We start from the raw sequence: 25,922 nt of genomic DNA on the forward strand, positions 1-25,922 counted from the left end.
TGAGGGAAGTGAATTGAGGGGGATTTTTATATGCTGCCACAATTTTCCACAAGTAGCACATGATCCAGAACCATTTTCTAAAATAAAAGAGCTTTCCCATCCTTGGAAGGTTTGACTTTAGCTCCAACCCCATCTCTCTCTGCCTTTAGGTGGATCTCAGCCAGCTGCTCCTCACACATGGCTGCAGATCCCAGCCAGGCAAAGCATGTTTGGGACACACTCCTCAGGAACAGAAGCCAGTGGGATTTATGGTTGATGGCCACCTGTGCATTTCTGGCATTTGGGAGAGGTCTACATCCATCAAGGCACTTAAAAATGTGCTCCACTTTGACTTCAATCAAACTCTCAAAATAAAGTGAATGCTTCACCTGAGACCACAAAATATCCTACAATATAATGGAGGAAAGGAGCCTAGCCTACACTGATTTAAATCTAAAAATTACTCCAGCTAAATTCAGGGGTTTCTCCAGATTTTCCCTGATGTGAAAATACCTATTGTATTCACAAACCCCACAGCCACCACACTCAGTTCTTTATCTTGTAAGTTCATTCTTTACTTTCTCAACAGAAATATCTATATAATTATTCTATGCATGAGTAATATTGGCTCAGAAAATCAACTAACATGGGATTCAGCAGACCCAAGAATTATGCAAAGACTGTTTTAAGCAGCTTACTATTTAAAAGAAACAATTTTTTAAAAGTGCATCTACCCAAAAAAGCAATAAAGTTCTTTGCATACAAGCAAATTAGCAATATTTCTTCAGTTCAACTGAAAAGCTGTGGACATTGAAAATTAAAAACAGTCATTCCACGAGAAAAGATGCATAATTACAAAAAATATAAATGTCCTTTTGCATAAATGAGAATTAGATGGGAGAAAGAAGGAAAATAAGTATAAACATAATTTTTTTTAACACAACCCAGAGATATTGGACCCACTACAAAAATGGGCCACAACCCCCCTTTTTTTCAGCTGTAGTTTTACTGCAATTAGTGAAGCCACATCAGTCTGCTCAAAGTATAACATCAGCTAAATATATTCAATTTCTAAACCATATTTCCTTACAATTGTTTCTTTCTCATTGTTCTTCCCTACCTTTATACTGTCTTTGAATGCCAATGGGTGGTTATGGAAAACATTTGCTGTCATATCATGGGCTTTCAGCCTCCAGTAACCCTGTTAGAGCAGGTCTTTAATTAGCATTATAAATAATTGCTGACTACATTTTTGTTCTGGGATGCAGAGAAAAGTTGATTTGAAACTAATTCCAATTCAGGAATTTTATTTCTTTTTCTGCAGTTCAGAGATAGAGATGGAAGAATGGTCCTCACTCAGAAGTGACTGGCAACCTCTTTATACATTATTTTCCAGGTCATTTCACTGAGTGTTTTGCAGGTATTCCATTTCATTCCTTGGCAACTGACCCAAAACTTTGAGCTGGATTACTTGAGAGATAGGCATTGTCTTTGGTATCCTTGGGTAAAATAAAGCTATTTTTCTAGCCTGCAATTCCTCCCAATACACCAGTCAAGATTCCCCCTCCCAGCTCTCACATTTTTTTCTTTATAATGGCATTTTGGCCTTAATTATTAGGATCAGAAGAAAAACATCCATATCATTATAAATTAGAAAATGTTTAATAAGAATGAGCTTGAACAAATTTTTGTTATAATGAAAGGATTAACATGCCTGATAGCATTAATATTTAGGAAAAATTAAACAAAATTGCTTTTTATCTGCTGCAAACTATGTTAAATATTTAATATGTCACATTATAAGGGCACCATTTGCACAAAGGGTATGACAACCTTTGTGTTATGAACCTTCATTTCAGCAGTTCAAACTTAGTTGGAAAAACTTCTAAAAGCTAAATTTAAAACCATGTGCAGGGGATTTTTTTGGCAGTTAGACTTGAGAAAAACTTCAAACCTGTGCAGGGCTCCAGCAGAACATTTTGCAAACAGTTGGGGCTAAAGAGGCTGCCTCTCCTGACCCAGCACATGGTTTATTTAGGAGGGAGCACTGAGTTTAATTGTTCTGGAACTTATGGGAAGCCTTTCTGTTGCTTAGCTTGGAGTGTCTGGATGTATTTTTAGACAGCTTTGAAACATTAAAAAAAATAGCAAGTATTCTGAGGTGATGAAGGGTGATTTCTTTTTCAGTAATCTAGCAAGAGATAACTTTAATGAAAATATTGTGAGAGGAAAAGTCTAGCTCTCAGATTATAATAAATGAGTATAAATATTCCTTTATAACTAATAAGGTGTGATAAATCTGCTAGGATCAGTAGTATGCTTCGAAAAAAAGAGCAAATCACTTTCTGAAGTCTGAAATCCTGGAAATTTTCAAGCTTTCCCTGGGAGTTTAAACAAATAAATCTCCAGAAAAAAAAACCAAAATAAGTAAGCCCCAGGACTCAAGCTGGACCTGCTTACAGCCACCTATATAGGGCATGAAATTTTAAGGTAATAATGTAACAGTATAATGTAGTCAATTTGGTACAGGATTTTTACTGCTTGCAGATCACTGAACTGAGAAACAAATAAAATGAAAAAATTCTGAGGTTGCGCCTAAGCTGCTCCTTACAACGACCTTGAAAAAAAATCTATTATCTTTTGCCTTTATCTCTCCTCCTGTAAAATGTGATAATAAATACTAGTTAGACCTTCTATCTTGGGATGGGACTGAGCAGAAAACAGCAAAAAATTACAACCACTTTGCTTTTGCTGGCTGAGTTTCCAAAGTCAGTCTCATGCTCTATAACATCAAAAAATGTAACCAGAATCACCCTAACTCTTCAAAACCTATCAAATTACATTCAAAGCTCTCCTTCCACCTCAGCTGACTTTCATTTTATCCATCCAAGTCAATTGGCTTCATCTCCATCCAAGGCAGCTCTTAGCTACTGGACTGGGGAGCAGGTTCAGTTCTGTTGTGCAGTCTATGTCTGGTGCCATCATTTAAAGAACTGTGGGCTTTTTTCCATTCTCTGTTTCTTACAGGCGACATCCTTAGTGAATAAAAACTTTGCTCCCTTGCAAAACCAAAAAAAAAAAAAAAAAAAAAGCTTCACAATTATTTTATTGTTACTGTGGTGTAACTGAATCCATGACCAGTTTCTGAACACGACTGGATTTTCACAGCTGTAACATCCTTGTTCCAAGGCACAGCTTTGTGAAGTTCACATCTCACATTAGAGGAAATCTGGCATTAAACATGAGAAGGAGAAAAGTAAAACAATTTCAGAGACACTGCAGTTCATGATTAAATTCCATATTTTCTGACTTTGGCATATATAATTGCTTTTACAGGACTAAATAAGAGAGGTTTTACTTTGTTGCAGTCTTACAGATAGGAAAAAAGAGTAGTTGACCAGCATTTCAAAACTAAAACTGTTTCATTTGAAACTAAGATGGAAGATATCAGCAGAATCTTGCACAAAGTGAAGTTAAAAAATCAGTACTGTTCAAAAACTCTCCAGATTCAAGTCTGATTTACCACTAGAACAGTAACAAGATATATTTTTATGTATCTATGTTTTAATGAAATCAACCTAAATTATATTTTTTGATCTTGACTACAATATCTGGATTATGTCAGGGTCAGAAGGGGTTTTTTTATATTTTTAAGTGTTTTTAATTCCCTACCAATGCAAAAAATGGTAGGATACCAACATGAGAAATGAGTACAGAAGCACACTGGAACTCAAAATATCAAGTATCTCTACTTAAAGGTATATCTTAGAAAATATACTCCAATAAATAGCTTTTACTGAGGCATTAGTGATCATTAAGCTCTCATGCATGTGGCTCATGCTGTCAGGCAGATCATATTAGTGATACTTGTAAATGTTGTGCATCTGCTAGAAAGTATCTCAGCTTCGCTTACCAGAAGGTTTTCTAAACATTAATTCACATTTTTGGTGGCTTCAAGAGAGATAGATTTTATTAATTACATGTTAAATTAAAGCTACAAACAGCCTTTATTTATGTTAGCACAAGATTCTGTCAGTGGATATCTTTATTTCATTGCACTGTACTTTCCAAGAACTGAAACCTTCAAAAGAAACTCTAATAACAAGTTTGGTTTGGACCTAAAATTGTGTACCAACCTTTGAAACAAAGCACAAAAGGAAACCCTCAGTTTCAACTGTAAATATGAGGGTATTGAAATATCAGGTTGTGCTGAACACCTATATTTGGAGGGCAGAAACTTTTCCAGCATGAAATCCCTCCTTCAAGGAAGGCAAACTGAAATCAAAACCAAAACTAAAAAAGCAAACCTTTGGAAATGCACCATGCCATTTTCACTGCCATCACTCTCCTTCCCACACCTGCTGCTGCTTTGAGTGTGTTGATAATTTGCTGGAGAAGAGCTTTCCTTACCTGCAGAATTTCAGGGGAAACCACACAGTGGCAGTACTGTGAATGCAAACACTCTGTTCTGTTGTGCAGCAGCTGCTAACAACTAAAATACAGCTTTCCATCCTTGCTTATGGTTAAGTTGGCTATTTCTTTTCTATATAGAAGAACGTGCAGTCAACATGTAATTTATTTCCCTTTTAAGTTTTAGTATCCAGAGGCCCCAGGCACAGTCACATTTCACTCCAGGCTACTATTTTCTTGCCCTTTTCATCCACTCCTTCACTTCCTCTACCCAGATATGTTTGTAAAGCCCAGTTCCTTAGTGAAAACTTGGAATTCTTTGCCAAAAGAAAAGGAAAGGGAAACAAACTGAAGGAGCATCCCCATACAAAAATACCAACACACCCACCCCAGACATTTATGATTCATCTGGGTTATTGGTTTCTGTACTTTCATAGCACACAGAAACAAGTTGATGAGTATTAGAAATGACAAATCCAGAATGCTCTGTTCACTTTCCTGTACTCTGAGACTCTTGTCAAAGACTGCAGCCACACAGATCACAGATGTCAATTCCTGATTTACAGGTACCTCACATCAGCTGGGAAATTTCCACTCTCTTGGAAATTTCCTCCAGGTCAACATTCTCCGATTGTAAATTTTCTGGTTTAAAACCCCAGATTTCAGGCAGGAATGTAACAGTTAACATGAACATGTATTCTTGAAGAGCGTGACATACAGCACAGGGTTTGTAGCTTGTTTGTTTTTTAACTCATACAGAAAAGTCTATTTATATCCATCATTCCCACCTAATTTCCCCTTCATTTCACCAGGTACACACACAGTATTTCTCTTTTTTTTTTTTTTTTCTCCTTTCAGAGCAAGAATCAGCTTTTTCCCTGCAGGGGTTAACACTCAGTGAATCTGAATGTGTTTCCTTCCCTACTTATCTTTGCTTTTATCTACAGAAGCTGCTCCTGAAGGTAAAGCCCTTCTGACTGCACATGCAGCAGCACTTTTCCCCTGGCTGAGTCATTCCTCAAGTTCACAGAGTTGAAACAAGCCAAACACTTCCTGGGCAGGATTGGCATCACAATCCTTCCCACCAGTACCCCCAGGATAGGGACAGCCCCTCAGGAGAGCCCAGGGAATTATGTTTAATAAAAAACTACACAGAAAAATACACACGCTACATGACTCCCCTTCATTGACTGAATGACATTTAAAAAACAACCATAAGAACATTAAAGTATCCAGTACCATAGCAGATGGGGGAAAAAATTCTTTTTCTTATCAAATCTAAATTATTATATCACTTCTGATTGTGAAGTCATGGGGTACTGGTGTTTTTTAATTCCACTAGGAAAAATATTAGGAGAGCATTTTATCACATATTAAAAGGCACAGTAAGTTATTTTAACTTGGATATTCCTCAATTTCTTTCTATGGTAAATCTATCCTTTTAAGTTGAATCTCTTTATCTTGAGCTGAAATGTCCCTGCCTATAAATTTTGTAAATGGTATCACATATTTCCAATAAACAATTCCAAAAGAATTCTCCACCGAATGAATTCAGCATTTTTTAACAGCAGCACCCCAGAAAGGCTAAAAACCAGTGATGTTTTCAAACAAAAAACAAACAGAAACACCATTTTCTTCCCCAATCTCAATAGCAATTCCCTATTAGGGAAATTACTAATTTTACCATTTCATGTCATTTTTCTACAAGTCCATTTACCTGGTACAAGTCCCTAATAAATTAACAGCCAAACCTTAATGAAAGTCTAATCCTTGAGCTGCTGAGAGGACACTTTCTGCTCATGACTGTGTTTGTCATGACACAGTTCCTTTGGCCACACATTTTGGGGCAGATCAGCAGAGTGAGCATAGCTCACACACCTACAGGTACCTCTGATGGGACAGGCTGTGCCAGCAAGCCCCTCAGCCTCTCACCAGGGGTGTCAACCTCTCATGGGGCTTGCCAATGTATGTGCAAGAGCACAGAATGGGCAAAAAACAGAGAATAAGCCTAGAAAAGGGCACAAGGCAGCCCCTAAGGGAGGTGCCACAAGGCAGGCCACAGCCCAGACACACACGGGGCACTTTGCTTCCAACAAACCAGTCCAGCTAAAATAAACACTTTATGGCTTCCTTGTCAACATTTTTAACAGTTCCCACACACCCATCATTGTTAAAAGACAAAATGAGGTAAGGGCTCACAAGTTGCTGATGTAGGAGCTGAGGAATCTTTCCTTGGCTGGGATGTGCAGAGCTCCCCTCCTACCTCAGAGCCCCGGGGGCTGCTTTGAACCACCTGCAGCAGGTACAGCCCTGAGGGGGGCACCTGCATGGCTCACCCACCTGCACTGCTCTCCTTCGCCCACCTTCATTCCTCACCCCCACCTACCTGCACAGCTGTGGGCATGTCCAGCCTGGGAATGCCACCCCAGGCACCAGGAAATGTCCCAGACCAGCTGCCCAATGCCCTGGGTGCCCGTAATGATAAACCAGCCCTGCATCCCACCCAGAGGAGCTCAGCAGAAGGCAGGGAAAGCTGCAAGGAAACCTGAGGGTGGTAATGAAGGCACTGTGTGGTTCAAACCCCTACCAAAGATCCATGGTTTCCACAGGGATGCTGTTCCAGCCGGGAACCAGCCCTGCCCAGACCAGTCACCCAGCACAGCCCATCCCCTCCCCAGCAGCACTCTGATTTTCCAGAGGCAGGGAACTGTCAGCAAAGCTGCCAGCTTTCCACTGAGAGCCTGGAGCCTCACCTTTCCATTACCCAAAACATCTGACAGCCAGTTATCCTCGTGCTGCCTGAGCAGTACTAGGCAGAATGATTGGAATTGGTATTTGCTGCCAAAAAATATTGGATACTTTCTAATCACACTAAGAGAGCTCTTGCTAGGTTTTCAATCTCAGAGATGCTTAATATAGTGAAGCAGAAGACAAAGTTTCACTTTTGAGCTGGAATTCAATAATCCTACTTGAAGCAGTTTTAAAAAACAAACTTTAAGCACTGCCTCAGCATCTAGAGGTACAGGAAAGATCTTATCCCTATTGTATTATCATTAAATTTTAATTCTTTCAAACCTGTGCCATATCATACAGAAGTTAATTCATAACTTATCCCTAGTAATCACAGCATAAAACCCAGGTTTTTGCCTTTTGGGTTCGTATACAACTGTTGAATCCCATGAGTCCAAGTTTGATATACAGCACCTATTATTTTAATGTTCTGATCCTGCATTATCACTTGTCATACTTATTTACTGCTTATTTTCTCTACAGTTCTCAATTTCCACAGTACAGCAAAATGTTTTTGTCTTCTATTTTATTTTCTATTAAAAGCGAAATTGAACTCTGTCTAGGTTTGGAAAGACAGGAGCCTGCTAAGGAAGGCAGGAGCCTCTCCTGAAATGGAGAATGTAAACTCTCCCCACCCCTCTGAATTGCTATAATTTTAAATTAAGGGGCTCTCAGGCAAAGATATGGGAGCAGGAAATAACAGTTCTTTAATAGGGAGAAAAAAAAATAAAATAAACAATGCAGTCCACTAGAACAGCACTGACAGAGTCAGAACCCAACCTGACACCCTGTTGGTCAGGGTGTTGGTGGTAGTCCGATTGAAAATGTGGCTGCAGTCCTCTGAAGTATCAGGTGTGGTTCTGTTGGGGCAAGGGGAATCTGTAGAGAAGGATGTATTCTTTCCTCTGGAGATCCAGTGGAGGAAGAGGCAGCTGCTGTTCCTCTAGGGAATCTTGTGGAGAAAAGCTGTGCTGCAGTTTCAGAATCTCAGAGTCTATCAGGGTAGCAGTGCCTGGCTCCTCCCTCTGGGCGGAGCATCTCACAGTGGGATGTTATAGTTCTTATCAGTCATGCAGTGATATTCAATAGTCTGTTATCAGCAGAGGTCCCCTCCCGAGGGTGGTGTGAATGTGGTCACTCAAAGAGAGAGATAAGGCAAACTGCTCACTTGACAAGGTAATCAGCCATACAGATGGTAATGGAAAACATCTTGCATGCAACCTTCAACAAACTCATTGCTTTGACTTTTACCTCGAATATAAGGCAAGCACCTGATAACGGTCTCACTTTTATCAGAAGTTCACACCTTTTCCTCTGCACTAAACATTGTTTCTTCTCAGCAAATGAATTAAAACTCAGTTGTTAATGATTCAAACAAACATCTAAAAATATTAAGCTGGATGTTTCAGCCCTAGCTTTGCTTAGAATTGTATTTCTGATGTATTGCACATTCTATGCTTTTATGTCATATGTAAATTTAAACAGGACCATGTATTTTTAAAACCCAGTGTTGAAAGATCTTTAAAGTTGCAAGGCTAAGTGAAGGAAAGCCAAAATTTAACCTGACTGTGCTGCGTCCTGGTGCATTCTCAATTATATTATGTCATAGGTTATTACATCTTGTTAAATTCAACTTGTCTAGCACTCTTCAGACCATTAAAAGATTCTTAAAGAGATGTTACATTTTCTGATTACAGTTTTTGGCTCTTATTTGTGTAGTCTTGTGTTAACAGTCTGATTTTCAAGTACATTTCTTGGTGACACTCAGCTTTGTCTGTGTAGAGCTCTTACTACTAAGTACTTACAGCTGATAAATGCCATTCTTAACAGAGGTGATTTTCATTCTGCTTCACTCCATTAGTCCAAAGTATAAAATTGCAATGAAAAGCTGCAATGTCCTCTTGGTAGTTTGACTCTACTTTGAGCTCAGTGCTGCCCATATTTATCTAACTTACAGACTCATTTCAGGGGAAAAAAGCTTCAATTTTATGTACTTTTTGTTAAACCTGCCAAGGTTAGGGACCCAGTTCTATGAACACTTTTCATGCAATCAGTTCCACCAAATGCCCATCACCTGAGGAGAGAGAATGACCTGTTTCAGGATGGGATATAATGCACAGCTCTGGTCATATTTTGCAGCTATTAAACTCAATACCATGGACTGTAGTGGGAAAAACCTACAATTCAGTTGTTTTAAACTGCCACAAAATCTCCCAACTGCAAATTTCATTGTGGTTTGCACCGGTGATGGGGGAGCTATTTTCACACAACTGTATGCTTTTAAGATTTTTTTGAAGTTCTTATCAGAACCCCAGTAATTAAGTATTTATAGATGACAAAAATGCACCTAACAGGAACAAACCCATTTGTTTCCTATGGGCTTCAAGCCTTTCATGAATAAAGTAGTGCCAAGGGTAACCTTTCATGAATACAACCTTAGGGATCACAGAGTGCCCTCAATCAATGCAGGGAACTCATGTTGACAGAGTATAGGGGAAACAGATTGAGGTATTAAAGCACATAGCCTCTGGTGTTTTAGATGTAAATACTATAACCATCAAATATTTAGACTCTTATGTAAGCAGTATGTCATTTTTTAAACAGTTACTGCTTGGAATAAATCTTTAAGGATGGAATTTTCAGAAGTGCTCAGTATTGGCCTAACTTTGCTCTTACTGAAATCAATCATAAAATTTTCACAACTTTAGAAAAAGACTTTGTCTGTTTATATGTTTCCACAGCACTAAGCACAATAAGTCTTGATCCTGGCTGGGGCCTTTTGACTCTGCTGTAATCTAAATAAATTGATTTATAGGAGATCAGTTAGATAAATGATGAGGAAACACACATATACATATAAAACAGCTAGGGTTTTTCATGGTGGCATAGCAGCCTTTGGAATTTCTTCATCATTTTCTCTTTGAATCCTAAAACTCATTTGCCTTTCTTTATATTAATTTCTTTGTTATTAGTTTTCTCCAACATAATTCCATCTTAAATTTGCAGTGAAGTATCCCTCCAATAAAATGTAACTTATATTCTTGACACATTTAATCTACACAATAAATACATTAATTTTAGAATCTGACTTATACATTGTTTCAGCAGAATATAATCTCTATTTCCACAAAAGCTGTTGTTAATAACAGTGATATGGAATCTCCTCTCTACTTCCAGGAATCTTCTACTTTTGCTGAGCTGGGAAAGAGGAAGAGAGTGTTTCTTTTGCAGGTTTGTATAGTGGTTAGAACTGTTTGTTATTTTGCAAGATGCACAAAAACATTAATTTACCCAGAGATTGGCAGTTATTTCACTTTAATATACATGCCAACCTGAAACCTGCCTAAAAAGATCTTCTTTTCTTCCAAAGAGCTGCACTAAGACCAAGACAAAACATGTGCTTTTCACTCAATGTGGAATTTCCAAAGGCTGATACTGAAATGCCTTTTTCCCTATTTTCTCCAAATATAATGCTGTAAGTTATTGGAATGAAGGCTGTGGTTCCACAGACAATTCTCAAGGCATTTTTGTGGGAGCTGCTACCCCCAGTCTCTTGCCCCTGCTTCAGCCACTTATTCCCAGCTCCCTTACTGCTCCTGTGGTTGGAGCTGTACAGCTGGTTTTGGATCTCTGCCATGACCCAGACCAAGATTAAATCCTCTTTCTCTTCCTTCAAAGCTTGGTTTTACCCTGAGCACACTCCCAGCCTGGTGCTCCTGTGTGCAGAGCTGTGCAGGATGACGGAGGAGCTGGAGCTGCCCCTGGCAGGGGCTGCACCAACACCCACCTGTGCCACGGGACACATTCCTGAGCCTCCAGAAACATTCTCACCACATCCCTCAGGAAAGCAGGAGCAAGCACACATGACATCACAGAGCTGGCAAAAGAACAAACCTCCAAGAGTAGCCAAAGTTGTAAAATAGGCCAAGGAAGGAATCAGGTAATGCTAACAGCTTGTTCATCTTCCTCACCTAAATTCAGGTGATGCTATCACTAGCCCCAGCCTGCCACATATTTTATAGTAAGCAGTTTTAGTCTTTCAGATTAGCAAGCTATATATATATTTAGTGCTTTATTCTCAAACTGTTTCACCACAAATGACAGCTCATTTCACAAACAGCTTATCTTATGGCTAAAGATATATAAATACATACTAAAAATGCTGCTGAAAGTCTCAGAATGTATAATGCAGCCTGGTAGACATGGTAGTGATTGTAACACTGCATTGTAGACACAAATGTTAAAGAAACTTGGCAAGAAGCAACACATTTTAGCTACTCAAAATTCAGATTTTCTCAGACTTGTCCCCTTCTGATGAATGGAACATATGGGAGTATTGTTCATAAAACTTACATTGCTTTTCTTGATGTCTACCAAAATTCCTCATCATGACAATATTTACCAAGATACATAAAGATTCAAATTTGAATTAATTACCCAGAAGTTTTTCTGTTCTTCCAGGTTTGCTGGGAAAGAAAAACACTTCAGAAGCAATGTGTTGTGAGCATTTAGCAGTAGATGTTTCAGCAGCAGAGGTAGCAGAGTGCTTGCTGGGGAAGGGGCCTACCCAGTTAAAAGCCATCACTGCTGAGTGAGATAAAAGACAAGGAAGAAAGCAGCTGCTTTGCCAAGAAGCAGTTTGAAATCTGACATTATAAACAAAACACATTTAGATCTAGACACAAATCCTCCGTGTGCTGAAGGCTCAATAATATTTTAGCTAGCATTATTACTTACAAACAAACAGTTCCTGAAATACAGCATCAAAACTGCAGAACAGCCTTTAACCTTGTGTTCATCCACTCAAGAGCCATGTTATTTATTATCCTTTATCCCTTAATTATGGGGACTTCACCTACTGCTCTCTGCTCATTTGAAATGCAGAATAAAATACAATGGATGTCTAAAGACTTAACAGGTGTCAACCAGATATTTGCCAGCTACTGCTACTATTCTACTGGGAGGAGTTGCTGTTCTATAAATACTAATTAGAGTTTTGCACATGATCTTGCTGAAATACCTAAGGTGATGAGTGGCCAGTTGTTACTTTTAAAAGATTAGCACAATTTGAAAAACTAATGTCCCCAATGAGGCAATGCTCACACTGAATAATCAAGAGTTATAGCTGTTCTCTGCCCAAAGGGAATATTTGCTCACTTCATCATTTGGAAAATCTGCTGCCTCTCGAACAATTCACTCTTCTATTTAACTTTGAGAAACTTGTAAAACTTTGTGCAATCAGTAAATTAGTACAGTATATGTACTTAGATGGTCTTCCACTGCTATGCCCACATGGCAGGCTTTTTTATCACCTTTACTTCCAAAGATAGAGCTCTTAGTGTGAAATCACGATTAAGAAACTGCAGCAAAATAATGTTGTACTTAAATCAAGCAGCAAAGAAAAATAGGATTATAGCACAAAGTCCATAAACACAGCAAAAATTCAATTTCCTCAAATCCATCTCCCTTCAAATTCTTCTCATGCACTAAACAGGAAAAACAGACACAGGCAAATCAGAACAGGTCTCTATGATACTGAGGTTTTATATTAAAAATTTATATATAGTAATTTTTGATTTTAAAATACTTTCTAATTCTCTAAAATCTTGGTGCAATATAGCTGAAAAAACAGTAAATTTTAAGCAAAATGTTAAAGTGACACAGTCTGTTTTCTTGGTTTGTATATAAAATCTTGAGTTTTATCTTGTCCAGTCTGCTGTGGAAAGCAACTGATGTCACAAGGTGTGACACATTGCTGTATTTCTATATGTGAGCTGTGCTTCAATGCAGTGAATTTGATACCACTGATATAATCCCTTACTATTTAGTGTCCATGACCACATGAGGGGAAAACATATACATCATTTAAATCAGATTTTTTTTCCAGGCTTTAATTTTTTTTTCCTCTTTTCCAGTAGCTCATTACTGAAAATATTTGGCCTTGCTTCAAAAGAGAAGAATATGTCAACACCAGAACATCTGTGTCCACATAGAGTGCTTTGATGACAGTGATATACTCCATTTACATCAGTAACACTGAGTTGAACCTTGATGCTGTCTGCATTTAAAGATCTTACCCCACAGGGCAAGAGAATACAGGTCAAAAACGTTGATCTCTGTTTGACACACTCTCTACTTCAAGAGCACTTGGCAACAATTTGTTCCAGAGTCAAGAATCAAACTCACAAAGTGCTGCAAAGCTCGGAGCCATGTTTGCATAACCACATTCAAAACAAATATTAAAATTCACAGTCTCTGGAGGCCAATCTACTTTTGATATGCAGGGGTTTGTGAGCAATACAGTCAAATTCTAGCCTGAATACAGGAGGAGTTTTCCTTTAAATCAAAAAGCCTTAACTCGAGCTTAAACATCTGCCATTAAGAGGGATAATGCACCTATATCTCTGAAATGCAAAAAGGAAAAAAGGCACTTTATAATCTAAAAGTAAAAACTGATCATCTAAAAAGGGAGTGGAATAGTTATGTGTGACACAGGGTTGTGCCTATCAGCGTGGTCAGAGGAAGTTGGGTGAATTTTGGTACAGAACAAATGCAGGCAAAATAATGATTAATTCTTATAATATTTCATAAAGAGGAGTTTAGAGATGAAACCTGAGCTACAGAGTATTTGTAGCCCATGGCTACTGGTAATCTTCCCTGTAACTGGATTTCAAAACCTTTAGCGTTTTTTCAGCTCTTTGTAATTAATATATCATTTTCTAATTTAATTACATTGTACCCACAAAAACTGCTATGCTGACATAAATCCAAATATGAGGTGGAAAGTTCCAATAATTTTCTTCCACACCTTCCTCCCCTCATGCAGAACTCAGCACTTTTGCAGCATTGAAGGATCCAGTATTGCTTACAAGAGGAATACACACAAAACATCAAACAGGATCCAATCAATGCAGCTGGATATTGCCCTGCTCGTGATCAAGGACCACAGCCACCTGTGTGCTGCAACAGCGCGACTGTCGTAAAATCGGCCGTAAAGCGCGACTGTCGTAAAATCGGCCGTAAAGCGCGACTGTCGTAAATTCGGCCGTAAAGCGCGACTGTCGTAAAAGGTGCCGTAAATGACGACTGTCGTAAAAGGTGCCGTAAAGCGCGACTGTCGTAAAATCGGCCGTAAATGACGACTGTCGTAAATTCGGCCGTAAAGCGCGACTGTCGTAAATTCGGCCGTAAAGCGCGACTGTCGTAAATTCGGCCGTAAAGCGCGACTGTCGTAAAAGGTGCCGTAAATGACGACTGTCGTAAAAGGTGTCGTAAAGCGCGACTGTCGTAAATTCGGCCGTAAAGCCCGACTGTCGTGAATTCGGCCATAAAGCGCGACTGTCGTAAAAGGTGCCGTAAAGCGCGACTGTCGTAAAAGGTGCCGTAAAGCCTTTTTTCAGCTCTTTGCAATTAATGTATCATTTTCTAATTTAGTTACATTGTGCCCGGAAAAACTGTTATGCTGACATAACTCCAAATATGAGGCTAAGAGTTGCAATAATTTTCTTCCACACCTTCCTCCCCTAATGTAGAACTCAGCACTTTTGCAGCATTGAATGATCCAGTAGTGCTTACAAGACGAATACATATAAAACATCGAACAGGATCCAATCAATGTAGCTGGATATTGCCCTGCTCGTGATCAAGGACCACAGCCACCTGTGTGCTGCAACAGCTGCTGCCAGTGCTGCTAAATCCTATTTCAGCAAACAGAGAAAGAGAAAACTTTGTTTACAGGTTGCACTAGAATGCCATGGAAACAGATACAGAGTAACTGTGAAAGGCATAATCCAAGTGGAAGACAGCCCTGATAGAGCTCCTATATCCAAAAATAATATATATGTTTTCCCACTTGGCAAACACATGCATAAATCCTATTAACATCAAGACAGAAAATTATACTGAGTAGACCCCAATATCACCAAGGTCCCTGATAACAGTATGAATTAATGTGCACCTTCAAAGCAGAGCAAGATGTTTTCATATGCAGACTATTAGAAAAAAATAAAAATATCTTAATAGAATAATCATATTTTTAAAGAAAAAAATTACATCTTGAATTTTTGAAACAGGATTAAAGTGTGGTAGTAGCCCTGTAAAAGGAAGCTGCTCAGCACCTGCTGCCTACACTGTGCCTGGCTTCAGGCAATGTTATTCATTCCTCACTTTCATGGGAGCAAAATACATCCTCTAAAAATATAAAACACAAAAATAAATAGATCTCCAGGGAAATTGAAGAGAAATCGGTTTAAAAATAGTGAAGGAGCCTCTATGTTCTAAAAAAATAAGTCCATTTTGCATTGTTTTGTAAGATTTACACTTTAATTTGAAACCAAAGTAAGGCATAAAACTTGTATGAAAGCAATATCTGATTTATAGATAAACTTAAAACACAATACACTTAGCTGCAAATACCAGACCCCAGTGAGAGAAGCAAAAGGTTTTGAAAGATGATTAAAATATGCTTGATAAATGTGGCCCTGAAATGCCCCAAAAGATTGTTCCGAAGTTAAATAATAAACATAATTAACATGGCTTTTGCTACAAAAACACTAAATGCAATGGATTTTTAAAATTAATTTTCAATGTTATTACATGTTCCTATTGAGCTGGAATTGACTCAATCCACTAACTGTACTGTGAGTCAGTTCTTTTGTCCATATGACCTTGCCATCTAGACAAAAAGCTAAATATCCATTCTGTTGGTCGTATGAAGAGGAAGCCACACAATGAGAACAATCTTATGACCACCATTTCCATCTTGTGAGTGGAAAATTTGTGACAGTTGAAGCATTTAAGAAAGATATATTCATAAAGCCCAGATAATGTCTAGCTTGATCAAATTACTAATTAACCAATAAAAAGTAGCAGCTGTGAAGGCTGACAAGAATAACTTACTGTACACCTCTGGCCTAACCTCACTATCCATATTCAAACAAGTCTCCTGGCAAAGGCAAATCAAATAATTCTTGGGAGTCTTGCATGCATTCAGACTCACTAGATTTACATATTATTATTCACAGTAGATGTTTCATTACATTTGCTTTGAGAAAATGTACAATCTATATGGGTATTCACATGTTTAATATGCACAAGATTTCCCATTTTGTACATTTTATGTAGCTGATGATGAGGTTCTTTGGCCTCCCTCTGCCTTAGACCAGGCACTGCTCATTCACATGAGGTCAACTCACGTGGCAGAACTCAGAGCTCACATTCCCCCATCAAACTCCAGCCACCCCAAAAAAGGCAGAACAATTCCAAGCAGCTTTTCAAAACCAGACCAGCTCCAGGCCATCTCTCATAATATTTGCAGGGTTTTTTTGGGAGATTAATGCAGGTGAAAAATGGTACAATTACTGTCCTAAGAGCTGAAAAGTCACTGAAAAACAATTTGCCCCAAGCCCTGACTGCTCAGTTTGCTCAAATGAACATCCCTTACATCCCTTCAGTCATGGGCACTTGAAACAAGGCACTCCAAAGAGAACCTCTCCTCACAACACTGCTGCATCAAGGTTCTCATACTCTCAGGTAAAAGTGCTCCTCAACCATGAGGTCTTTTGTACAAGTGTCAAGTAAAACTCGTTTATCTCATCAATTTTTTGAGAGAATAACTCACCATTTTGGTCGGCTTGTGGATTTCACCATTGGAGCCATCCCATCTCTGTAGAGGCTTTTTGTTTTACTGAAGTTGACAACATTGAAAATTACTCTCTGGAGGGGGAAAAAAAGGAAAAAAAAAGAGATCAGGTATAAATTCTGAAAGACTTCCTACATGCGTTGTCTATACCAGATGCATAAAAAGATACACAGATAACATATGCAATAGATGTGTACCTTATGAATTATTGGTATTCTCCATAGACTCAGATAATGGATATCCTGTCTGTTCCAAGTATTTAAAATGTCCATGTTGTTTCACACTGCATTGATACATGTGAAATATATGTTTTTAATTTATCACGCTGATTTTTCAGTAGGAATCCTAGCCAGATGAAAAATAAACAGAGCTAGTCCAGAGTGCTGCAGTCAACATTACAGAGGTGGATGGCAACTGGGAGATGGGGTAGCATTCCTTGTGAAAACCTTCTAACTGCTTCACAGACGCATAGGATAGAAACATAGAATTGCTGAAGCTGGAAAAGACTTCCAAGATCAAGTCCAACCATTAATCCAGCACTGCCAAGTCCATGGCTGAACCATGTCCCTGAGCACCACATCCAAATCCCTCTGGAGAAGGCGACCACTTCCCTTAGTGGACAGTTCCAATCCTTAACAACCCTTTCGGTGAAGATATTTTTTCCCAATATACAATCTAAAACCTCTGGTAAAACCTCTTGTTATCTGGGAGAACAGACTGACCCTCACCCTGCTGCAACCTCCTTGCCTTGGCTGATCAATCCATCCTGTCCAGATCCCTCTGCAGAGCCTTCCTGCCTTCCAGCAGATCAACACTCCCATCCAAGTTGGTGTCATCTGCAAACTGACCAAGGGTGCACTTGATCCCCCATCCTTCTTAGCCTTCACACAGCAGCAGCAGCAGCAAAAAAAAACTGTTTCTGATTTTTTTTCCCCAAAGATAGGAATATTTCTCTTCCTTTCCCCTAGCAAAAGGAAGAATTTTCCTTTGCAAAAAGTTTTCAGGATACCTACCCAGAAATTGGACATAGCCATCAGTTGTTTGAATATGATAGATAAAAAGAAAATATTCTAAATCTGATCTTAGTTTAAACCAAAACTTTGGGGAGACCGAAGATGATATTTAATAGGTCAAAGGAAGAGTAGAATTTAGATCTTTAAGGGTAATGGACTGATACTAAAAGCAAATTAATGCAGGGGGAAGACAAGAAAAAACAGAGACAAAACCTTTTTCTTTACCATCTGTCTGCTTCAAGTCATTTCATACAAAATTACTTATTCTGTCTCTGTTAAGAAAATCTAAATTGGATCTAGCTCATCTCATGGAGAACACTGACTTTTCAGATGGCAAATGCAGTATCCCTCATTTGTTGTACTCTTTTGATACCCAGTGTTGATGTATTCCAAGAAAAGAAAATATGAAGTCTAAATTAGTTTTTATAAAATAGTCCACAATATAGTGATACATTCAATTTCTATCTCTCTTTAAATTTGTTTTTTTAAAGGTAGAAGTGAAGACAAACCACTAAAAATTATATTCACATTTTTCTTTCAGAGCAAACTATTGCAACGTTGGCACCATTCATAATGGTCCACAAGAAGCCTAAAAACTGATTGATCACTGTTTAAAAATCAATTTTTGACTAAAACAATAAGCTTTCAAAACTTTGCAAAAACAAATCTGGACCTTCCAGGGAGTCTGCTCAGGCAACAGGGAGTGAGAAGATTAAAGTGAAAGGAATCAGCAGTGGGACTCCAACAGGAACCAGGCACATTTATCCTTTCATATGGGGCAGGTAGGAAGCCAGGTAAACTGCATAGCCCTAAGTGGCTCTGTACTTAAGAAAAATTAAGGTTTTTTTGAGGTAAGGTAGTGCTGAAGATTTTGTGAATGGGAGAACATACTTCTATGCTGCAAATTCTGCCAATCAGTAAAAGCAAAATCTAAAAATAACCTGTAGGTTTGACTAGAACTGACATGAAAAACTATCAAGTTGAGAAAATCACTTTTTTGAAGGTGGTAATTCAATTTTGCACCAAAGGCAGTAGGGAAACTACATTTCCCTGCACAAGAGTTTTCATGTATTTTGAGATTTTCTAGTGGTCATGAGACGAACTTATTTTTATAACTCTGGATAAAAGAATGCACTTAAATTTACACAATGCTATGTTTGTAATTTTTGGTGTTTAGGCTATTGCTTATCTGATGAAATATCCATTTTGGGAGGTCTCTGGTTATTTTCCATCTAATGTTTATAATGGATGGCTTTAAGTTAGAGAATGGTATTCAGGTCTCTACATGCTTTATGCTCTACATGGAAACATTTCCCTCTATTAGAATGCTCAGATTTTCCTCTGTTACTTAACTCTGTTCATATTTTTGAAAACAAATTAAGTTGCAACAAATTGGTTTGTTAATCTTGATGTTTGCATGGAGTGAATGAAACAAACAAGATCTCCAAACCAATTGCCTTAAACTTTGGATGCAATCATGTCACTGTTGGAAAGGGAAAGTTGCTAATTTTGTTACATACTGACTCAGAGCAGACAGCTGGTAGAGAATGTTCTTATTCCAATCAAGCTTATTTTGTATAATGAGTTGGGCAAATGTACACAACTGGGTAAGCAATGTATATAAAAACAAAAATATGCAGCTCATTTAACAAAACACTGCCGATTATTGCGTTCCGAGCGCGGAGCGAGCGCTCAGCAACGCATGCAATTCCCCCAGCATGGCACCGAGCTGGATTGGCAGAACCAAAGGTTTAACAGCACAGAGCAGAACTTTATCAACACACACACCACTGAAGTCATAAAGCACACAAACCGAAGCACTCAAATTGAGCAGCTGAACTCCGTCAAGTGTTCCTGGTGATGGTTAAAATAGTCCATGCAGCTCAGCCAGTGGAGTGTGCAAAAATGTAATGACTACGGGATGCACACTGGATACACTGGCTGGAAAAATATGCAGCTTGCTCAATAAGGTATGCAAACAGCTTTGAACTGAATGCTGTCATAAAAGGCTGTGATACAGCAATCAAAGTTTTGCTGAACAAATCTAATTTTTAGTCTAATTTCTGTCTATACTTATATCCTTTAACACACCAGTTATGCAGCATAAAGAGCAAAAGGACTAAAAAGAAACTGAGCACGTTAAAACACTTTTTTGCAAGAAAATTATCACTATTCTGAATTATTAAATCAGTTATAGAGATGTACAAGGTTGTCATCTTATGGGCTATATAATTGAGATACTCCAAAATGAGTATTCAAGAACTTAAAATATGTCAAGTTAAGAAAATAAAACTAGATTAAATGTTCTTAAAATTCCCTGGAAATTATTCTGGTCTCCAGAGCATCAATACAGAGAAAAATGGTGGAAATTTTTACAATAAAAATACTTGTTGGGTATTTGGGTGTATGAATACCACTAAAAGAAACAATGTTCAAACTGATGCTGTACCAGAAATAATAATTCTTTGCTTTCACTTTGGATTTTGGATAAAATCTTAAGTATATTACATTACTTTGACTAACTGATCTGTAATTTCTGGGTAGGTGGAAGAGGCATGGTGCAGAAAAGCCTCTCAGGAGAGCACCAAGTCAAATCATGGTCCTGGGGATGCACCAGGATATGTTGTGGCTTCACAGCATGAGGGAAGACAACTGCTGCAGTCTCAGGCTCTGTACTTCAGCTGCCAAATCTGAGACAGATGTTGGAGAACACGAGACAAGGCAGGCAAGTTCTGCCTTCTGAGAGAAGAAGGAGGAGGACCTCTTTCTATAACATGGGCAGTAAGTTTGAATTTGAAGGTATCTTGCTCATAAAACCATTGGGACAGAAAACAATGGAAAAGCTTGGTACCTCCTTTAGCCTTACAATTTACATAGAAATTGAATTTATGTCTAGTTTTCCTTACAGTCCTTTGCAGAATTACTTCAGGAATTAAAAGCACAAACAAGTATTAAGGGATGCTCAGTGTATTTTACACGAGCAAGATAAAGATGAGCCATGAACAAAGGGAGGAAAGGTGGCTGAAATACATCACATTTTCTTCTCATTGCCAGCAGTTTTCCTGACTGGTGCTGGAAGGAGCTGCTGGCTGTTTGGGGAGCAAGCACACAGCAGGGTGGTTTTGGTTTGGAGCTGAAGGCACTGGAGAGGGGATGCTTGCATTGAGCATCATATTCCAACAGGCTGGTGGGAGCACAGGGCTCACCCAGCTCCCAGCAGGTTTTCCAACGGAAGCAGGCTTCCGAAAGAAAGTCACACCTTTGACAAAGGTTAAGTGCCTTCCCCCAGGATCAGGACACATTAGGTCCCTTCAAAAAGGCTCCCAGGTTCATTTTGCACAGTTTTCCCTGGCCGGCTGCTCACAGAAATAAATGTGCAGCTCTGGCTGACATTAAAAGGGAAAAAAAAAAAACAAACACACCATAGAACACCACAAAATTCTGCCTGAGGCAGACACCTGGCACGGAAAATTTTGTGTCAAATCATTACAAGTATGAGAAGTTTTAACTAACTGAAAATAGGGTTTTCAGTAGGAAGTGTCAGGCTTCTTAATACTGATGTAACATACATATATTAAATATTTAAAATTATATAATATATTTAATATTAATAGCATAACAATTTCAATTCAGTGGACAATGCTGAATGCTACCAGTATGAGCTATCAAAGTACATGGGGACCAATTATTTGAGGACAGTCATGAACAATTTCTTCATTTAACCAGCCAAAATAAGACAACTGGGCACTAAGTATTACTATTAAGACCTTTCAGCTGAAATTAAGCTGAGCTTTTTTTCTTTGAATGAACATTAAAGATCCAAAGGTGGTGGATATCATGGGGCTCTGCCTTGCTTATGCTGCTTTCCTCTCCTGTAAATATTACAGTGTTTTGTGAATTCCTGAAACATGCACCTTTTTTGAGTTGGGTTCTTGCCTTGGCAAGACTCTTGATTATCCTTTCCTTCTTTTTTTAAAAAAAAGGTAAAGATGTAAGTTTTCATCCCTTTAAAGGGCAAATCTACTTCAGAAGGAGAGGAAAGGAAAAAAAAAAACACAAAGAAAGAAAAATGAACCAAACTCATGACTTGTGAGATTTTGAGACACCATTTGTGAATGTGAGAAAGTGGCAACACGGGATTGCTGCCTGCTCACCAAAAAAAGTGCTGCATTTTGGTATTTGAGTCAGAAGGTCTTTAGGATCTTTTCTGACAAAGCACCTTATACAAAGCTGTACAAAAATAAATTACACTGGAGGAACTTCCAAATGGCAAGAAAAAGGTGTCACCTGCAACTGTTATCAATGTTGAAGAAAACAAGTAATATAACAGTCAGGTCTGTGCAAAATCCCCAATGAGAACTTACAAATAGCGTTTTTCTGACCTTTTCAGATTTAAATCATTCATTACTGCTAACATTTTAAAATAAGCCATGCTTTTCTTTTCCCTTTGTAGGAACACTTGTCCTTTCAAATGGAAAAGTTTCTCATATTGACAGCATTTAGCCTTTTTCTCTTCAGCTAAGGAGCTTTCAAAACCTGCTCATGCTCAGGAGGGGAACATAAATTCTCACTTTCAGAGCGGGGAAGATGCTGGGGATCACTGAGAGCTCTACCAGCCTCTCTCATCAGCTGCACCTATGTCTTGTTAACTGGAAACTGTTGAGTCTTTACAACACAACAAATTTTAGGAAAGTGATGCAGCAAATGTATTACAGATTGTGAATTATTAGTGTTTTTCCCTTGGTAGAGATCTTCATTTAGTTACTTGAAACAGAGGGATGTTGCAAAGAGCAACATTAAAAAGAGACCCAAAGGATTTTAATACAAGAACACCTCTGATAAAATGTTTTGCTAACTATTAAATTAGTTTAGCTTGATTGTGGTATTTGTCTGTGTGTGGGAGATATTCTTGGGTTTGATGCCAGCCCAGCACCCTTGAGCTGTATGAGTGGTTTTCAGGTAATGGGGTTTAACTGTGTGTCAATGGCAAGAAATGCTTTTACAAATAATTACTAGTTTAGGCATTTGCCCAGTTATCTGTCCTTTCTGGCAGTTCTTTCTTTGCCCTCAAACTCATATGCTGAGGCATAGACCCACAGGAGGTGTAAGCACTGTGCAAGCCAGAGTTCCTTCCCCATTTGGAATTTCACTTTTACCTCACTAAGTTCTATGGCAGGGGGAAGCTGTGGAGATGATCCTCTTCCAGCAGAAAGCTTTCAAAAGGATTTTCAGAGGAATTGCTACTCCCTATGTAATCCCATGCTGTGGAATGACCACTAACCTGGCTTCTCTGTGTGACCTGTTGGACTTGAAAATTATGAGAGCAAGAGTCACTCCAAGTTTTCCTAACTCAACTTTTTTTTGGAAAAACAGCAACTTTTTCAATGAACAGAATAACAGTATTGTTCTCTTGCAATCATAAGTCAGCTTTCTGTTCTAACTTTTCATCTGAACATCAATAATCTGACACTTTCAATTGAAAACTCAGAAATGTCCATTTGGAAAGCCAGCACTTGTGTAATTAGACTGACTCCTGTTCCTTGCTCCCTTGGGCCAAAATCTCCAATAGAATTGCAAATGTGTCACAAGACATATATCGAATTGTGTTGATTCATCAAAAATAAAATAGCACAAGTCCTGACAGGGCATATAACCAGGCTACAGAGTTATTTAAAACAGGTTTGAAGCTGAAACCTTCTTGCCATTTTTTTCCATTTTTTGTAGCAAAAGGTCAATTTTTTTTCAAAAATAATAAAGGTATCTTTATTTAATTAGCTTGGGCGAGGGGGGGAAACAAATACTTCTATTATTTCCTATCTCTTAATATATATGCAGACTTTGGCAAAAGAGGCACTTCTAGTTACATTGCTGGGACATTGCAGAGCTACAGGGATGTGGAGCAACTTCTTATTTGCTAACTCACAGGTGCCTGAGCCCTGTTGGCCTTGCCATTGCCTTTTTCCACATCCATGAATATTTTCAGGAATCAGCAATACAAGAAAACAGTGCACAGTCTTTCTCTGAGACTTTCTCAACCAGCTGAATTATTTCCTAATAGATTCCATGCCACATTGCAGCCACTGCCAGATGACATTTGAAGTAGCATCATGTATTAAACTCATTCTGCATAATTACAGAAGCTATCCATGTTTAGGTTCTATATTCTTTTCAATCAATATTATGGCTGCAGGTGGATAGTAACAGCTGGCTGTTCTGGAACGTGTTAGCAAAATTTGCGGATATCTTACATCCCTCAAGAGGAAGCAGCTGAACAGACTTACATTTTCCTTTTCCTAATAGAAATTATTTAGCCAGTGAGAAGAAATGCTACAAGGTTTTGTAGGATTTGAAATGGTTATAGTAGTAACATCTTCTTGGTGGTACAAAAAGATAATGCTATCAATGAAATGTTTTCTAGTCCAAATTCCCTTCATGGTGCAGGGCCCACAGGAGGCTTCAAAACAATGAGATCAGTCTGGAAAAGGGAAAGGGCCAGAAGAAGTCACCACCTACAGGAACTATGGTACGAACCAAAAGCCCATGGTTATGAGCACTGGCATAAAGTGTCCTGAAGGGCAGAACATGAAGTGGCACTAGGTTCATATGGGAGCATTCCACACACTCTGCTGAGAGTGCTTTTCTGGGCCCCCCATAAAGTGCAAATCAGCCCATGATCCAGAGTGAAAACCTCCCTTACCAACAAGGATGCACTTCCCAACAAATTAGACCCTGGTGATGGACACCAAAGGGATGCAGAGCTCAAAGCATGCAGGTGGAGTGCTGAACACTCTCACCCAAAACACTGCAAGGCAGCAGGTGACAGTGGCACTAACAATGACAGAGTGGCACTGATATTTGTATGGATCATGACTTTGCTCAATCCCTAAACACACAGAAGGTAACAATCTCGATTTAAATAGCATGCAAACAGAAAGGCAGAAATCCATCTGATACCCAGGCTGGAAGATGAGAGTGAAAAAGCCTTTTCAAGTGTAGGTCCTTGTGAGGAAGATAAAGAAAGCCCTGTTAAGGGAGAGATTTGGATGAAGCTTTTCCACCAATTGTTTACTTTGTATTTTTGCAGCTAGCATTTTTCACAGTTAAAAGCTAATGTTTGTCTGGAGCTTCTGGAGCTGTGGGAAAATTCTGTGGGGGGAAAGAAGGAGATGATAACTCATAGAAGGCAAGACAGGATATATGGGAGAGCTCAAAAACCAGCACCAGTGTATTTACCTCAGTGTTCTCCGATGGGTTAGAAAACAATGACATTTTCATGTGTACAGCCCCTGGTTATTACTGCCAGTGGTCTTGGTCATGTTACTATGATCATAGCCTTGCAAACATAAACCCTCTCTATTTACTTCTCCAGTAACTAAGCACAGATGGGCTTTGTGTCCAGGTTATTCATGGAGGTCCTTGGTGTTCCCTTTATTTTCTTTAATTCAAGCATTTTAGAAGCTATTACAATGAAACCTTTGAACCTTCTATGTTCTTCCATGCATGGCTCTGAATAGTAATAGAATAAAGGTTTCCCATATTGTACAGCTCCTTTATATTTAGACAGAATTTGAATTGGATCCTTACTGGACTAGCTGCAGCACTGATGAAAAAAAAAAAAATTGAGGGAAAATATAAACTATATGCTATCAATTTCATGAAAATAAGGGATATTATTACAGCATGTACCCTCTAGTTTTCCTTTGCAAAATTAATAATCCATTCTATTTCTATATAGCAGGGTTCAAATACTGGTGTTTTTTTCTGCTCTTTCTAGCAGAATCCTTTTGCAATACTGCAACATTCACACAATTCACCGATTTCTATAAGAAAATGTAATCGATGTGTTAGTGCACATTGGAATCTTAGCATTGACAACCAGGAGCTTGCAGTATTGATTTGAAAAAAAAATGCTCATGATTTCTGCTGTTCTTCAGCATTATTTCTTGTATTTTCAATTTTCACTGCTTAGAATTCTACTCCAAGAGTCTAACTCATGTACTAACAGACTATTCTAAGTTTTGTGCTTCAAAAGAAAACTCAAGGGTAAGTAGAAGGAAATCTGATCTAATTCATGCTGGGTTTTCTGTAAC

At 38.6% G+C, this 25,922-nt stretch overlaps 1 protein-coding gene across 1 annotated transcript in view; it reads right to left on the reverse strand.

Annotated features, from left to right (window-relative positions):
• Positions 1-25,922, reverse strand: part of LOC102041456 (BEN domain-containing protein 5) — a 542,525-nt gene that overhangs the window by 325,662 nt on the left and 190,941 nt on the right. Inside the window, exon 3 of the mRNA XM_031058558.1 lies at positions 16,799-16,893. Coding sequence (XP_030914418.1) covers positions 16,799-16,893 — 95 coding nt within the window. The remainder of the gene's footprint in view (positions 1-16,798; positions 16,894-25,922) is intronic.

Source organism: Geospiza fortis, unplaced genomic scaffold, assembly GCF_000277835.1.
Source record: "Geospiza fortis unplaced genomic scaffold, GeoFor_1.0 scaffold396, whole genome shotgun sequence".
Lineage (NCBI taxonomy): Eukaryota > Metazoa > Chordata > Aves > Passeriformes > Thraupidae > Geospiza > Geospiza fortis.